This window comes from Chiloscyllium plagiosum, chromosome 51 (assembly GCF_004010195.1).
Source record: "Chiloscyllium plagiosum isolate BGI_BamShark_2017 chromosome 51, ASM401019v2, whole genome shotgun sequence".
Lineage (NCBI taxonomy): Eukaryota > Metazoa > Chordata > Chondrichthyes > Orectolobiformes > Hemiscylliidae > Chiloscyllium > Chiloscyllium plagiosum.
Window position 1 is genome coordinate 2,523,461 of NC_057760.1, and position 18,116 is coordinate 2,541,576.

At 46.8% G+C, this 18,116-nt stretch overlaps 1 protein-coding gene across 2 annotated transcripts in view; it reads right to left on the reverse strand.

Moving 5' to 3' along the window:
* Positions 1-18,116, reverse strand: part of dap3 (death associated protein 3) — a 39,347-nt gene that overhangs the window by 5,199 nt on the left and 16,032 nt on the right. For both annotated transcript variants that reach the window (XM_043684011.1, XM_043684012.1), the window contains exons 3-11: positions 17,616-17,735; positions 15,286-15,387; positions 13,049-13,157; positions 11,228-11,320; positions 6,309-6,439; positions 5,789-5,869; positions 3,242-3,400; positions 2,207-2,266; positions 234-323 (exon numbers count right to left, since the gene is read on the reverse strand). In XM_043684011.1, the coding sequence (XP_043539946.1) occupies positions 234-323; positions 2,207-2,266; positions 3,242-3,400; positions 5,789-5,869; positions 6,309-6,439; positions 11,228-11,320; positions 13,049-13,157; positions 15,286-15,387; positions 17,616-17,735 (945 nt within the window). The remainder of the gene's footprint in view (positions 1-233; positions 324-2,206; positions 2,267-3,241; positions 3,401-5,788; positions 5,870-6,308; positions 6,440-11,227; positions 11,321-13,048; positions 13,158-15,285; positions 15,388-17,615; positions 17,736-18,116) is intronic.

Here is an 18,116-nt window from a genome sequence, read left to right on the forward strand (position 1 = left end):
CCCCACCAGTACTGTACCCCAGTATTATACAGTGACAGACCTATCCACACATGATGACAGTGCTCACCTTCCTTAGTAGCTGATGGGGCAAGTACGATAAGCCTGCACATCCCAGTGCTCCAGTCTGAGTCAGCGTTGTAATCACTGCCCCGCCAGACTGTAACAGGAGCACCAGTACTGTACCCCAGTATTATACAGTGACAGACCTATCCACACATGATGACAGTGCTCACCTTCCTTAGTAGCTGATGGGGCAAGTACGATAAGCCTGCACATCCCAGTGCTCCAGTCTGAGTCAGCGTTGTAATCACTGCCCCGCCAGACTGTAACAGGAGAGGGGTTGTTAATGAACAGTGACACCTCCGCCATTTTAGACAACTGCAGCAGAACGCCACCACTAAACACACCTTTCCCTCACTTCCCTGTCTGCATTTCACAGAGATCGTTCCCTCTGGGACACCCTAGTCCATTCATCGACCACAAACACCACCCCACCCCACCTCCACTTCTCACAGCACCTTCTCATGTGATCACAGAGGCTGCAACACCTGCCACTTTGCTGCACCCACTGTGGCCTACTCTACATTGGAGAAACCAAATGCAGACTGGGTGACTGTGCACAAGCGTGGCCCCCACCATCCTGTCGCTGATCATTTTGACACAGCGTCCTGTTCACATGCCCACTTGTCCATCTTCGACATGCTGCAGTGTTCCAGTGAATCCCAGCACAAACTGGAGGAACAACATCTCATCTCCAGACCAGGCACTTTACAACCCTCTGGACTTGATGTTGAGTTCAACATCTTCAGACTGTGAACCAACTCGGATTCCTTCCTTTTCTATTAGCTTTACTTGTTACCTTCTCTGTCAGCTTGTCCTCTCTCCTGTACCTCCAACCCCACCCCAGTGGGACTGACTGTTCTTTAAAGCCCGACAGTTAGACACACCATTGTTCTACCACTCTCACATTCCGATCACTTAATCTGAACTGTCAACATCTTCTCTCCCCCAGCACTCCACCACCAACTACAGCATAAATGCTGCCCCCTCCACACTTCACTTCAGCACTGATGGAGAGTCATCTCGACTCGAAATGGATGCTGACTGACCCGCTGTGATCTCCAGCATTTGCTGTTTTCAGTGACACCCTCATGTTGCAACCAGGAACAGACCTGTATGTTTGGTACGGCCTTGAGGATTTTCCAACCACTGAACTGTATGCTGGGACATGGGTCAGAAGCAACCAATTCCTGTCCAGCAAACTCTGACCAAAAGCAATGTAATAACGAGCAGCTCATTGGTTTGTGGACAATACGTATAGGCCAAAGGATTTTGAGAGAACTGTCCTACTCTTCTTCAGATCACAACCCTCGGCTTATGTATCTCCATGAGACACAGGCTCTCACCTGAACAATGACTATTCCCACAGTGCCCACTCCCTCAGCGCTGACCCTTCGACAGTGCCACTCCCTTAGCACTGACCCTCCAACAGTGCGGCGCTCCCTCAGTGCCGACTCTCCGACAGTGCCCACTCCCTCAGCGCTGACCCTCCGACAGTGCGGCGCTCCCTCAGCACTGACCCTCCAACAGTGCGGCACTCCCTCAGCACTGACCCTCCAACAGTGCCCACCCCCTCAGTGCTGACCATCCAACAGTGTGGCACTCCCTCAGCACTGACCCTCCGACAGTGCGGCAATCCCTCAGCACTGACGCTCCGACAGTGCAGCACTCCAGCAGCACTGACCCTCCGACAGTGCCAATCCCTCAGTGCTTACCCTCTGACAGTGCAGCACTCCCTCAGCACTGACCCTCCAACAGTGCCCGCTCCCTCAGTGCTGACCCTCTCACAGTGCGGCACTCCCTCAGCACTGACCCTCCAACAGTGCCCACCCCCTCAGTGCTGACCATCCAACAGTGTGGCACTCCCTCAGCACTGACCCTCCGACAGTGCGGCAATCCCTCAGCACTGACCCTCCGACAGTGCAGCACTCCAGCAGCACTGACCCTCCGACAGTGCCCACTCCCTCAGCGCTGACCCTCCAACAGTGCGGCACTCCCTCAGCACTGACCCTCCGACAGTGCCCACTCTCTCAGCACTGACCCTCCGACAGGGCCCAATCCCCTCAGCGCTGACCCTCCGACAGTGCGGCACTCCAGCAGCGCTGACTCTCCGACAATAGTTGGATAGTTACTGAACACCTCTTACCCAATCATTATTCAGCAGCTTCCTCAGATTGTGGATCAGGGTGAGCTCATCTGCACACACCTACAAGACAGTCAGACATGTCAGGAAGCAGCACAAGCCAATGAAACCATGTACGGTAGTGGCAGCAACAGGAAGCAGGCTGGGAGACAGTGGTTCGCATCCAAGTTGACCAGCTCAGTCCCCCTGGCATCTCCAACTGGCCACACATCAATTAGCCGCATGTTGACCTATCGGCCTTGGGCCCCGAGATGTCAGCCAGGATCGGGAGAAAGGAGTACTGCATTACGTGGACTGGGCTTGTCTGGGTTCATTGAGATGGTGGAGAGTGGGAGTGAATAGGAAGGGGTTTGCACACTTTGGGATTGCGTGCAAAGGGACTGAATGAGAAGAGGTTTGGATCCATTGGAATGTTGGAGAGTGGGAGTGAATGGGAAGGGGTTTGGGTCCATTGGGACAGTGGAGAGTGGGAGTGAATGGGAACGGGTTTGGGTCCATTGGGACAGTGGAGAGTGGGGGTCAATGGGAAGGGGTTTGGGTCCATTGGAACGGTGGAGAGTGGGAGTGAATGGGAACGGGTTTGGGTCCATTGCGACAGTGGAGAGTGGGAGTCAATGGGAAGGGGTTTGGGTCCACTGGAACGGTGGAGAGTGGGAGTGAATGGGAACGGGTTTGGGTCCATTGCGACAGTGGAGAGTGGGAGTGAATGGAAACGGGTTTGGGTCCACTGGAACGGTGGAGAGTGGGAGTGAATGGGAACGGGTTTGGGTCCATTGCGACGGTGGAAAGTGGGAGTGAATGGGAAGGGGTTTGGGTCCATTGCGACGGTGGAAAGTGGGAGTGAATGGGAACGGGTTTGGGTGAATTAGTTTTCTGTATTTTGACCTGAACTGGCCTAAGGCGATATAGGTTGCTTAAACCATTGTGTGGACAAGATCAGGGCGAGTTGTGTGGGGATATGCCCCTTAATCATGAACATGCATGCAGGTTACAATAACCAAGGTCTCAACTACAGTTTGGACCAAGTTTATGGGATACCTGGCTCCTGTCTTCTTTCTTCATGGTGGTTGGACCCCAGAGAGCATTGACTCCATCAATTGCCACCAACATCCGATATGTGTCAGGTAAGCACTGTGCCTTCAGCTCTTTAAACAGTGCACCCACTGCATCACTGGCATTCTTCACTCGTGTTAAACCCTGGGCAAAGGAGGGACAAGGACTACAATGATGTTGGTCATTGGCTGTATCTGGTTCCCTGGCTGCCCCTCAGCTACTCCTTTCTGGGGATTTGCTGGCTCCCACACTGGAGTTCAGCTGGTGTGGTCATAGAGTCATTGAGATGTACAGCACAGAAACAGACCCTGCGGTCCAACTCGTCCATATCAATCCTGGTCCTCTGTACCCATCCATCAGAAACTGGTCTCAACATTCAAGAGAACCGAGATTCATCCTCCTCTGATTAAAATCCTCACATGCCCACTTGGAGGCAGTGTATCGGATGAAAACCTGTCATCACTCTGACACACACACACACACGCGCACACAGACTCTGGCACACACACACACACACAAACTCATGTGCGTGCACATGCACACAGACTGACACACATACATTCATACACACTGACAGATGTGCATATGCATATTCACACACATATATACAGACTCTGACATACACACAGACTCTGGCACACGTGTGTTCAGTCAATAACTGCTCTGTGCTGCCTTGTCCGATGGTTATGTCAGAAAGATTGGGAGGGGACTGGACACAGCTGCGAAGCCTCCCAAGTTGAACAGCTTGCAATATTCACCAAGAGCAGCCACAGAATCAGAGAGGTCTCCAGCTCAGAAAAAGTCCCTTGTACCTATCAAGTCTGCACTGATCCAAAACTACCACCTATTTATTCTAATCCCATTTCCAACACCTGGCCCATAAACTCATAGGCCTTAGCACATCAACTGCACGTCTAAATACTTCTTTAATGTGATAAGGGTAGCTGCCTCTCCCACCCTAACAGGCAGAAAATTCCAGATTCCCACCACCCGCTGGCTGAAAATGATTTTCTCTCTCAACCCCCTGCCCCTTCCCTTAAATCTTTGGCCCTCCCAATCACAGATTCCTCCTTCCAACAAGAGTTCTTTTCCCAGTCTACACCCCTCAAAACTTGACACATTTCAATCGTGCCCTCTCCACCCCTCAGTGTCCTCTGCTCAAAGGTAAATAATCCCAGTCTCTATAAGGTGAATGAATGATGGGAAGGTGCTGCAGAATCGATGGGGAAACGTTCAAGTTCTATTTTTTTTTAAAAGGACAGCACATTCTCCGGGTTCAGAAAGACGATCGGGACTGGTTCACGAAGTGTCTCAGCTCAGTTGCTTACTCAGAGATCTGTCCACGTTGCGGGTGACGTGGAACAATGGGACTGGCTTGAAATGTAACAGGGGAAAAGAGCGAGGAGACTGGGATGGAAAGGGACCCCTCATTGCCCCTGAATGTGTTAGGCTTTCAGCCTGGGAGAGCACCAGTGGGAGATTGAGCAGAGTGAGGAGGACAGGTTTGGCACCTCCAGTCATGCAGTTAGTATTGGGTACAGGAATGGTGCTTGTTTAATGTACATTACTGCCACAGCTGGAGCTGCAGTTGACTGGCTCAGCACAGACAGCACGGTCACACTGGGAGATTTTAAACATTGTACGGAGCAGCTGGGTGACACGTCACTTGTTCATGGGATGTGGGGGATGATGGCTAGACCAGCAGATAATACCCACCCTGGATATCCCCCAGTGAGAAATAGAGAGTCAAACACATACTCCAGACCAGGTAAGGAGGGCAGATTGAGTGAACCAGACTGGGTTTTCTCACAATCGGCAGCAGTGACACATCACTGTTAGGGTCAGCTCTTCATTCCAGATCGCCGCAAACACAAATGTTACCACCTGCCGTGGAGTCATTCAAACCTCCTCCTCTGAGGACATTGGCCTGGGTTTGGGATTACCCGTCCAGTGACATTATCACGGTAAGGCAGCAGTTTTGTAAATGGCAAGGGGAAGCTACAGGTCAGGAGACAGGGTTGAAGTATCTGATCATACAATCCCTACAGTATGGAAGGAGGCCATTTGGCCCATCAAGTGCACACTCACCGTCCAAAGAGCATCCCATCCAGAACCTCCCAACCCCACCCTATCCCTGTAACCCTGCATTTCCCATGGCCAATCCACCCTAACCTGCACATCCCTGGGCACTATGGGACAATTCCCCACGGCCAATCCACCCTAATCTGTACATCCCTGGGCACTATGGGAGAATTTCCCACGGCCAATCCACACTAACCTGCACATCCCTGGGCACTATGGGACAATTTCCCATGGCCAATCCACCCTAACCTGCACATCTTCAAACTGTGAGAGGAAACCGGAGCACCTGGAGGAAAAACATACACACACAACGATTTGCAAACTCCACACAGACAGCACGGAGAGTGGAATCAAACTCGGTTCCTTGGTGCTGTGAGGCAGCAGTGCTAACCACTGAGCCACCGTGCTGAACACACCCCATGACACACATTCGGATGTTCAGCACCTCACCTGGTCCACCACTTCACCCAAAGGTCTTCCCTCATCAGTCGCCTCGCGCTTACTCCAGGTGTACCTCTGTTGGGTTTTCAACTGTTTGCAAGACAATCAAGATCCAGTTAGCACGGTCAAACTGCACGTTTACCCAGCAATTACCTTACAGTCCCCGGGATCCCAAACCATCACAGGACATCCTCTGCATCTTGCCTGCTCACAGAGCTTCCCATCTTCACCTGAGCCCCGTGGGAAGCAGCAATAACCTGGAGTTCAACAGGCGAGCTCCTCCTGTACCTTATCCACCTCCAGCCCCGAGCATGTGGTTGACATCGTAATGGAGATTAATCCTCTCCCATTCCACCAAAACATTACCCCTTGGAGTTGTCGGGAAAAAGAAACCGCTCGTGATGCCATGGGTGAGACGAACAGATGACTGCTCATTGCTGTGGAATGATCAGGGTTGACCAGCCAGTGACAGTCAGCGAGTAGACTGAATCATCGTGGTCAGTCTCGGAGGGTACTGGTCAATTGTTACCTGCTTTAGGAACCGCTCATTGGTAATCTTGAAGTTCTTGAGCCACACCGAGGCCTCCATGGGCTGGTCGAAGCGAGCCTGGTTATAGGAGGACGGCATCAGCTCTTTACAATTCTTCACCCACAGGTAAGCTGGTAAGGAGATAAGACAGGTATTTTGATATTGCAGTGGACACCAAACCAATTCCCCCAAACCTGTTTGTGTGCGTGTCTGTATGTTTGATAGGGATAACGCAGGAATACCTAGTGATACCATAGCCCTGTCATTCACGGCCAATCGATACTCCTGATGGTGTCAGTGGCCCACAGCTGGCTCAGCTCCAGTTGAGCAGATACCAGGGTGGGGGGGTTGGAGAAAGCACCCAGAAACAGAGAACTAGCCCTTACTCCTTCGCTCTTTCCCCCTCTCAAAACCCAACAACCCACACCCCAATACATCTCCCCTTCCTCAGAGGCTTATCTCCATTTTCATTAAAACCTATTTATCCCTAGGGAGGCTCACTTGGACAGTCAACTAGTTTTTTTTTAACAAAGGGAGAACCTACTTCATAGACATGTCATTATTTCTCAATTTTACCTTTCCAGAAGATGCATCCACTACCATCCTCTTTGAGTTGACTTTCTACTGCCTGACAGTCTCACTAAGGACAGTAATATTAATGTCACAGCACCTGAGTTCTGGTAGGGATGTGATATATAGGTGGTCAGGGTTGTCCATGAGGATCCTGATGTGCAAGGCACCAAGGTGCCCGTGCACTGGTTCTTGTAATGTGGGGTGAGTGTTTCACTCCAACTACCACAAGGTCTTGATAGAAGAAAGTAGTTTTCCAATGGCAGGGTTAGCTGAAATGATTGAAGACCAAGCACAATAAAGAGATTGCCCCTAATGCTTGTAGGATTGAGCAAAAATCTCCATAATCTAAAATACTGGATAGCACCTTGGACTTTTCCAATGTCTAAAATACTGGACAAAATTCTGGGCTGCAACTAACACACAACAGGGCAGGAATGATTTCTCTGTCAGAAAATTGTTTAGTCAGGAATTCCAATTTACACTTCTACTCTAAGAGAGCAACAAACCAACACTAACACTCAAACTTGATTTGAAGGAGCCTGTGTTGGACTGGTGTGGACAAAGTTAAAAATCACACAACACCAAACTTAACAATCTAGGTTTGTTCAATGTATCATTTCAGCTGCATGAGACTATAAATGCTATATTTATGCTATAAATTCTGTGTCTTACGGTCCTGCTTCACAACCTCCTGATGAAGAAGCAACATTTCAAAAGCTAGTGCTTCCAATTAAACCTGTTAGATTATAACCTGGTGTTGTGTGATTTTTAATTCAAGCTTGAGACAGTTTCAACACTTCGGGCTGTAGAAGCACAAGACAGTATGAGGCCTACAGAGATACCGGACATTCAACTTCAATCAAAATACATTCACACGTATACCTAATGATCAGGAAACTAATTGACTTCAAACACAATACTAGATACACAATGGAAAGCACAGATTTGGCACAAAGATAAGGGGTTCACAATCAACTCACATTGCAGGTCCTAATCTCACTTCAAGGAGCATTCCAAAGATCTACCTCCAAGAGAAGAATTTCAACAGCTAATTCCAACAGATATTTCCAAGAGCTATCTCCAGAAGGGGAACCCAACAGCAAATCCATGAGCTACTGACACAAGCCTGTTCCAAACTGGGGAATCAATGCTGACCAATCACAAACAGCAGGTCCATGAATTGACCCGACCAACACCACAAGGCCTCAGACACATCCTGAGGAGAAGACTCAGGGCCCAAAACTCCCAGAAAGTAAGGAAAACCAAGTACTTACCAGATAGATCCACTATGCACCTTACCACATCAGCAGACTCAACCCAAACTGAAAAACCTACTCAGTCTGAAGTCTTTATCCAGGCTTCAGGTATGGTGAGAGGGGATAGCCAGCTGTACTTCAAAATCATGTTTTCCTCAGCTGTAAGCTTAAACTCCCGAGACCCTAAAGTTTCTGACCCAGCTGGCAGGGAGGGGAAGGCTAATGGTGACACCACATTGAACCCCATGGCCTGATTAAAATTTCCATAATTAAAACTGTTGACTTTTTTCATTCTAATAGTGTTTAATCTAGCTAATAGCATATTTAATAGTGCTTCTATCCTCTATATAGTTGATTGTGTCAATTTCCCTGTCCACTGCATTTACCTTTATTTCTTGCATTATTTTTTATTTCAATGAGCACAGATTCTTTTGCCCTGAAACACCTGTCTACTGCCTTCTTTATTTCACATTCCCTAAATTAATCCAGTGCCTAGAACTAAGGATCTGGGAGGTAATTTGAACACTTAAAAGTCAGAAAATAACTGATTGCAAACCAGAACCCTGCACACTGGAGATTCCAATGCTTTCTCAATAGATTCTTTTAGCATTTCTTCATTAAGATTATTGATCACACAAATTGGCATCACTGTTGGAGAAGGAGAAAAATTCTACTCACTCTGATCTGGAAGAATATCAAAGGCACCTTGGTGTATTGCATCAAGAATCGAAGGGTCATGCAACAAAGGATTTTTTTCCTGAAATGCTAAAGCTGAGCCTGATAGTCCCATGTTAGAGTCACCTCTCAATGTGTCTCCTTGGCAGGAATTGTTAAAGAAGGATGATTTTAAAGCGTGATTGGAAAAAGATCATAACGCTGATCAAGCTTTTGGAATAGCTGAGAAATTTCTGAACGAAATGTCAACCAATCTTTTTGACACAAAACTTCAGTAAGCTGAAAAGCTGAGCAAAATATTCACAAATTGTCATTCAGTATTTTTACAGGCAAAAGCACATGTCTTAAGAAGGACTGATGTAGTTCCTCGCAAAATAAAGTGTGGTCATCAATCTGATGATTCCTCACAGAAGGGAATATGGTCATCATATTAGGAAAGACCATTTTTTTTAACAGGACTTGAATATCTGGTAGCTACTGCAGAAGACCCATTGAACATATACTTGGCAACTCAATGAGCCTTTGTTATGATTCTGTGGAATATAAATAAGTTCATTAATGACTTTCTCATAGTAGATATTGTTGCTTTGAAACACCTTATAACTGAAAGAGACTTTGATCTTGACTTTTGATTTCGGACTTTCTGACTTTCAAGGTTATTGATCAATAATCCTGGTATAGATCCCTACTTTCTATTGTAGAGCCAAATTAGATCAAGCTGGTTGGATTGCAGAGATATCCTTTACATATGTGTATAGCACTTTAGTAAGGCCACATTTAGAATATTGTATGCAGTTCTGGTTGCCACCCAACCAGAAATGCTTTGGAGAGGGTACAAGAAAGGTTTACCAGGAAGTTACCTGGTTTAGAAGGTATTAACTTCAAGGAGAGATTGGACACACTCAGTGTGTTTGCACATGAACTTCAGAGGGTGAGGGGTGAACTGATAGAGGCTTACAAAATTATGAGAGGCATGGATAGAATGGATAGTCAGAGACTTTCCCAGGATAGAAATATCAATTACTAGTGGACATAAGTTTAATGTAATCGGGAGAAAATTTATAGGGGATGTGAAATGCAAGAATTTTTACACAAAAGGTGGCAATGCTCTGCCAGAGGAGGTGGTAGAAGCAGAAACAATAGCAATGTTTAAAAGGTGTTTTGACTGACACATGAGTAGGCAGGGAATAGAAGATGGCACAGTCTTGATGGGCCAAAGGGACTATTTCTGTGCTATACTGTTGTTTGTTCTTTGTTCATTATATTTCGCAAACTGGGTCATTCTGCCCGGTGTTCATAATTCCCATTAAATTAGTTGAGCCTTCATATGCTAAATTGATAATACTCAGTTAGTTTTAGAAAGGAGAATTGACTTACTAAAATAATAGCATAATTTATTTAATCTATTAATATTAATAACATTTGCAAGTTAATAGAGTTTCAATGTAATTTTTTCTCTCGGAATTAGTACTGTCTCTGAGATCTGGAAATTAGGAGATTGAGGGAAGGCCTTGTAGAGGTTTTTAAATCACAAGGGGTACAGATAAGGTGGATGGCAGGTGTCTTTTCCATAGGAAGGGGGATTTCAAGACTAGGGAGCATTTTTTTTTAGGTGATAAGAGAAATATTTAAAATGGACATGAGGGGCAAACTTTAAACATAAGAGAGTGGGTTGTGTGCAGAATGAACTTCCAGAGGAAGTGGTGGATGCAGATATAGTTATGATGTTGAAAAAACATTTGGATAGGTACATGTATAGTAAATGTCTGGAGGGATATGGGCCAAGTGCCGGCAGGTGGGACTAGTTTAGTTTGCAAACATGGTCAGTGTGGATTGGTCGGGCCGCAGGGTCTGTTTCCATGCTCTATCTCTCGATGACTCAATGACCTATGACTCTTGTTGACTTACATGAAGACCCACTACAAAAAGACACAACTCTGAGCAGACATTTTCCTCAAATTGAGTGATAATCAATAATGATGAGGCTTTCTGATTGAGGTCTGTGAGAGATTCCTGTGCACCCCAACATCATCACAATTTACATTTTCTGCAGCCATTAACATTTGATAATTTCTGCAAAATGCCAGTGTTTGAAGTGAAGTATGCTTACCATCACTCATTTGTATTAATGTGAGTTTCTAAGTTATAGAACCTTAAGTGCTTTTTTTTTATTTCAGGTAGAAACAGTTTGTTAAAGTGCACTGGGTTTCCGAACAACTATGAGTGAATTACTCCGCATTTATATTCAATTGGCCTTCTCTCCTCTTCTAAATGGTGTGGGTTAGTTCCCCAAACCCCCATGTCCCAGCAAACCCCAACCAATCCCCCTCTACCCCAAACCCCAACAAAGCCTCTTGCCCAATCCCAAGCAAATGGAGTTTTAAGAAGAGAGAGGGGAAATGGCGAGTGTCCTACCGTCTGGGATGTGGACTATTAACCAGTCTTGCCTGGCGCAGTAATGGACTGCATTACACAGAGTGAGCGTTTTTCCACATCCCTTCTGACCATCTGGAAACCCGTGTCAAAGAAAGAAACAGACTCAGCCTTCATCGTGCTCATTAACACCCAGCCGGGACCCAGGGACAAATCCATACGAAGCATCGCATGTTGATTGGCATTGGTCATTCACTGACGTTGAGAGCTGTCAGGGCACTGTGCCTTGCAGAGCTCCAGCTCACTGCTGGAAAACCTCAACTACCATCACTCCATTTTCACGAGCGCCTGTGTAACATTCAACAGTGGTAATAACGGCTGGACAAAGCAACCCAACGTTTAATTGGCATCCCATCCACCCCACCAGCTGTGCGTAGCATCTACAAGGTGAACCTGTCAGGCTTCCATCAGCACCTTCCAAACCTGTGACCTCTACCACCTAGAAGGACGCAGGCAGCCAATACATGGGAGCACCAGGCCTTCCAAGTTCCCATCTGAGGCAAACACCATTGCAACTGGAAAATGTACTGATTGTTCCCTCACTGCTGTTTGGTGAATATCCTGTAACTTGCTCCCAAAGAGTATTGTGGATCTCTCAGATAGCTGCAGGGATGAGCAAGAAGGGTAGGTAGACCATTCAGTCCTTTGAATCTGGTTCATCATTCAATGAGCTGATCAGATCACCCTCAACGCCACTTTCCTGCCTTTTCCCCATAACCCTCAATTCCCTTGCTTAGTAAACATCTGTCTAACTCAGCTTTGAATATCATTCATGACCCACCCCTCTGTAGTAAAGAATTCCACAGATTCAATTCCCTCAGCAGACATTCCTTCTTGTCTCTGTCTGAACTGGGCAATCCCTTAATCTGAGATTACACGCTGGGGGTTAGTCTCTCCCACAATGGGTAACACCTCTCCACATCTACCCTGTATATTGTAACAAGTCTAAAGTCAAAAGTGCGGTACTGGAAAAGCACAGCAGGTCAGGCAGCATCTGAGGAGCAGGAGAGTCGACCATGGGCCCCCATATTACTGATGAAGGGTTTATGCCTGAAATGTCGATTCTCCTGCTCCTCGGATGCTGCCTGACTTGCTGTGCTTTTCCAGCACCACACTTTTCAACTCCGACTCCCCAGCATCTGCAGTCCTCACTTTCTCCTAATCTCATTCATCTAAACCCCAATGAGTACATGCCAAACATGCTCAACCTCTGGTTATAAGACAATCTCCGATACTGGTTGAGCCCATGACTTGCCGCAAGAGGATAAAAATGAATTTCTTCTCTCTGTACCTGCACACACTGCAGCAGGGACAAGTGGACTGGGGTCAGGAACCGAACCCTGTGCTGCCGAGATTGCAGAGTCTGCGTCATGCGACAAATGCACTGGGTTTGGGTGATATGAAACCAACCTGACCGTGGTGTTACAGAAAGGCCTGACCAGCCGAGCTGTCAAATAGTCAATGTTGCTCCCACCGAAACAGAAATCACTGGAGAAACTCAGCATGTCTGGCAGCATCTGCAGAGAGAAAGCATGGTTAACATCTCAAGCTCAGCGATCCTTTGTCAGTGTATTGAAGAAGGGTCACTGCACTCAAAACGTTAACCCTGCTTTCTCTCTCTGCAGATGCTGCGAGACCTGCTGAGTTTCTCCAGCAATTTGTTTTTGTTCCAAATTTCCAGTATCTGCAGTTTTTATATTGGAGGATGTCACTTTCTGTCCCAATCTCCTTGCCACACTTTCTCAAAGCAGAGTTTATAACCCTTGTTTACAAGGTGCTTTGTATTAAACTGAAAAAGGATACAGAGAACATATCGAATAGCTGGGTGAGAGTAATTGGCAGCTTTTAGATATGCCAACAACTCTAGTGCTGGTCGTCGGACCATTATACAGGCTTCATTGAAAGTCTTAATCTGAAACACATGGAGACACAGTGGTTAACACGAGCCAGCAACAAATTCACGGAGACAGCTAAGATCTGAAGTACAAGTCAGGGCAAACACAGAAAATGCTGCAGAAACTGAAGGCTGGCAACATCTGTGAAGGCAGGAACAGAGTTAACATTTCAAGTCTGATATGACTCTTCTTCAGTCATGGAAAATGGTGGGTTTTTGTTGACACCTTTGACAGAGACGGCAAAGGAGCAAGAACAGGTGGCGTGGAGACCCAGTGCAAAAGACAAAGCGGCTGCTATTTGTCGTGAAAGAGAAATAGAGATGTGAAACAGGTGTAAATGAACAAAAACAGGAATTGCTGGACAGGCTCAGTAGGTTTGGCAGCATCTGTGAAGAGAGAAACAGAGTTAACACCTCCATGGTAAAGTGTTCTGAAGAAGGGTCAATGGACCTGAAATGTTAACTCAGTTTCTCTCTCTCTCCACAGATGCTGTCAAACTCGCTGAGTTTTCTCCAGTAATTTCTGGCTTTGATTCTGATCTTCAGCATCTGTAGTTCTTTGGTTTATTTTAGATGTAAATTAAGGCACAGAAGGACGAAAATGGGCCCCCTCAGCTGAGAGAGAAATAAACAACAAACAAAGAGGACAAACTCACAGGAAGGGGAAGAAAGGAGAATGCAGACAAACGTTATGAGGTCAGGCTCTGAAGTAGCAGGATTCAACATTGTGACCGTGAGGCTAGGAAGTGTCTACGTGTTTGTGTTGTGCTATGTTGGAACACTGCAGTAGGCCCAGGACAGAAATGGTAGCATGAAGGTTTTATTGAAACGGCAAGCAAAGTGGTCACCCGGTCTACATTTGGTCTCAGCAATGTATTGGGAGCAGTGAATGCTGCAGACTAGATTGACAGAAGGACAAGTCAAATGCTGCTTCACCTGGACGCGTGTTTGGGACTTGGAAGGTGAACAAGCATGTTCTGTGATTACAGGGAAAGCTGCCATGGGGAGTGAGTAATTAATAAGATGGAGATATGGTAGTGGAGCGATACAGGCAGGTCATGGAGGGAACAGTCCCTGTGGGAATGCTGGAAGTGGAGGGACAGGGAAGATGGTGGCATCGGCTGGAGGTAGTCGAAGACGCAGAGGATGATCTGAGAATAAGAACAGAAGAATCAGGAGCTGGAGTAGGCCATCTGGCCCCTCGAGCCTGCTCTGCTGTTCAGTGAGATCATGGCTGATCATTTTCATTGACTCAGCTCCACTTACCCGTCTGCTCACCGTGACCCATAATTCCTTGACTGGTCAAAAATCTGTCTTTGCCTTAATAACATTCAACGGGGGGGTGGGGGGCTGTCTCACGTGGTAGGAAATTCCACCGATTCCCAAACCCTTGGAAGAAGGAGTTCCTCCTCAGTTCAGCCCGAAATCTGCTCCCCCCTTATTTTGAGGTAATGCACTCCAGTTCCAGTTTCACCCTCCAGTGGAAACGACCTTCCTGCTTCTAGCTTATTTATTCTCTTCATCGTTTTATATTTTTCTGTGAGATTTCCCCTCATTCCTCTAAATTCCAATGCGGAGACCAGTGAGGACAAGGGGGAACCCAAACATTATTCCGGGAAGAAGAGGAAGGGATAAGGGCAGAAGCATGGGAAAGGAGACTAACAGGAGAGTGAGGAAAAGGGAGGTCACGTCAAAAGCACCCCAGTTGAAGGTTGAACAAATGTGACGGAGACAGAGAACCTGCGAGAACGGATTGGAACCCTCTCAGGAAGTAGGGTGCGACAAAGAGTCGTCGAGGTAACGGTGGGAATTGGCAGGCTTGTCATTGTTCTTGGTGGACAGGCCATTCCTAATGGAAAGGAAGGGGAGGGAAGACTCAGAGATGCTGAAGGTGAGAGAAGGGTGGAGATTGGAATCAATTTAGCACCCTCCTTTACTGGGTCCAAGAAAGGAAGAGCTGGAGATAGAGCAGAAGGAGCAGAGGCAGACTGGCCAATGAAGATGACACCTCCTCTGATGGACATTCAGGATGACAAGCCTGAGACCAGTAACCCAGTGTGGCTCAAACACAGGGAATGGTTTTCTCTCTTGACGGGCACTGAATGAGTTAACTGCACCAGCCCTACGCCTGCCACCCTGATCTTACCTGCTTTTGGAATCGCTGAGTCAGGCCGTGAGGGAAGACTGTTTTCAGGTCACTGGGGGAGATGGTGTAGTGCAGCCCTTCGTGCTGTTCGTTGTGATGTCCCTGCACAAAAACAAACCAAATCCACTTCACTTCCACACTGCCCTCCCTCAGATTCAGTCAGTCTCCGAAAGCTCAACAACAGGTGAAAGAGCAGCAAGGGTGAAGATGCACAGAGAGCAGGATTTGAAGGGATTTTGTTTTTTTGGAAAGGAGATTTACAAGGACGCTGCCAGGGTTGGAGGGTTTTAGCTATAAGGAGAGGTTGAACAGGCTGGGGCTGTTTTCCCTGGAGAGTTGGGGGTTGAGGGGTGACCTTATAGAGATTTACAAAATTATGAGGGGCATTGTAGACACAGTATTTTCCCTGGGGTTGGGGAGTGCAGAACTAGAGGGCATAGGTTTAAGGTGAGAGGGGAAAGATATAAAAGAGACCTAAGGGGCAACTTTTTCAGGCAGAGGGTGGTACGTGTATGGAATGAGCTGCCAGAGGATGTGGTGGAGGTTGGTACAATTGCGACATTTAAGAGGCATTTGGATGGGTATATGAATAGGAAGGGTTTGGAGGGATATGGGCCGGATGCTGGCAGGTGGGACTAGATTGGGTTGGGATATCTGGTCAGCATGGACGGTTTGGACCAAAGGGTCTGTTTCCATGCTGTACATCTCAATGACTCTAAGAGGGAATTAACCCCCTTCAGAGGATATAGTGCACAATGAGTTTAAACAGCAGCCTGTGAGGCCAAAAGAAACTCAGCAGCATCTGTGGAGAGAAAGCAGAATTCATTGTTCGGTCCAGTGACCCTTCTTCAGAACTGACTCTAGCTAGGAAAAGGCTGGTACATTTGCTGATGTTATGAACCAGGTCAGATCCCCCATCAAAACTTTTCAAGTAGGTAGCCCAAACCCAAACTTCTTAAGTTGGTTTAGGGAGATGTAGGGTGGATAGTCCAGGAGTGATGCAGCTGGTGAAATCACATGGCTTCAAGTAAAACAGAATTTATGTACACACCACAGAATGAAACACAAGCAAACGAAAACAGAATTTAGAATAACATCTAATAAACCCAACCGACACAATATCCCTGCAACTTAACAAAGGAGCTGTTCCAATGTCCTGCGGCATCCTCATAAACGCACCCCTTGGTAAAAAAGGTAGATGTTAGAGAGAGAGAGAGAAAAAGAGAGAGAGAGAGAGATCTGAGAGAACTGGCAACTCCCCTTTCATTGTACAATGAAAGGCTTTTAAAAGCCTTTCATTGTACAAGGCTTTTATAAGCCTTGCCCCTGATTGCCTTCAGTAGTATCTGTTAGCCATTAGCAAAGTCCCAAAACCCAGACAAATCTGAACCTCTGCCTTTTATAACCCCTCTTGGATAAAACCAAGGATAACATAACCTTGTTAAAGCAGCAGCATGATCACACTGAAGAATGTGGGGGCAGATGGGACAGAGAGATAGAGAGAGAGAGAGAGAAAACAACAGTTGGGCAGACAGAGGAATGGGTAAAGTTCAGCCTGGGAGAATCAGCCTGAAAGCAGTTCATGTGGTGACAAGGCCTGGTATATGGGGGTGTGTAAACGACGTGGAAGAAGCCACTCAGTCCTTTGAAGTATTGAACTCGATATTGTGTCCAGAAGGCTGCAGGGACTCCAAGTGGAAAATGAGATGTTGTTCTTTCAGTTTGCACTGAGCTTCACTGGAGCACAGCAGCAAGCCTGAGACAGAGATGTTGGCCAGGGAACAAGGTGGTGTGCTTAAAGGGCAAGTAGCAGGAAGTTTGGGGGTTTTTTGCAGATAGAATGCTCATTGAGACCACACTGTTGCCTGGAATGTCAGCTGATATTTTCACTGAGTGATTACAAACACAGCGATCAGCAACAATAACATCTGACAGAAGGTCACATTAACCCAATCTCTCTCTCTCTCTCTCTCTCTCTACAGATGCCAAATATTCACAGCAGTTTCTGGTTTGCTTATAGGAGAACATTCCAGCTTTTGTTTTGGTTCTCTCACCCTGGGTTCAATGGACATATCTCAGACGGACACAGTATTTCAAGTATAGGTTATACCTCCCATTGTATGTAACTACGCAGTCTCAGTAAAATCAGCCACAGGAACAGCCCAAGTAAAAGGAGGTGGGCAGGAGAGGGACTGAGGGAAATGTTGTAAATTGCTGCCTCTCTGAGACAATCCTATATAAGTAGAAGTAATTGAATTGCAAAACTAATCCAAAATGACTTCTCTGCTTTTGAGAGATAGTGGAGAGGCAGTACATGGTATGGTACTTACAGGATCCATTTCCCCTGTCCTGAATACAGAGCCTGGTCTTGTGGCTGCTGTGAGTAGCTGTGGCTGAGTACAACTCTCCCACACGTTAGGGCCTCCATGAAACAGACGGCCATGATTTACCTACATGAACAACATAACATAAAATGGCATTAATCACTCTCTAACAACAGGCCAACTGTGATGGTCATAGTCATTGAGATATAAAGCATGGAAACAGACCCTTCGGTCCAACCCGTCCATGCTGACCAGATATCCCAACCCAATCTAGTCCCACCTGCAAACACCCGGCCCAGATCCCTCCAAACCCTTCCTATTCATATACCCATCCAAATGCCTCTTAAATGTTGCAATTGTACCAGCCTCCACCACATCCTCTGGCAGCTCATTCCATACACGTACCACCATCTGCGTGAAAAAGTTGCCCCTTAGGTCTCTTTTATATCTTTCCCCTCTCGTCCTAAACCTATGCCCTCTAGTTCTGGACTCCCTGACCCCAGGGAA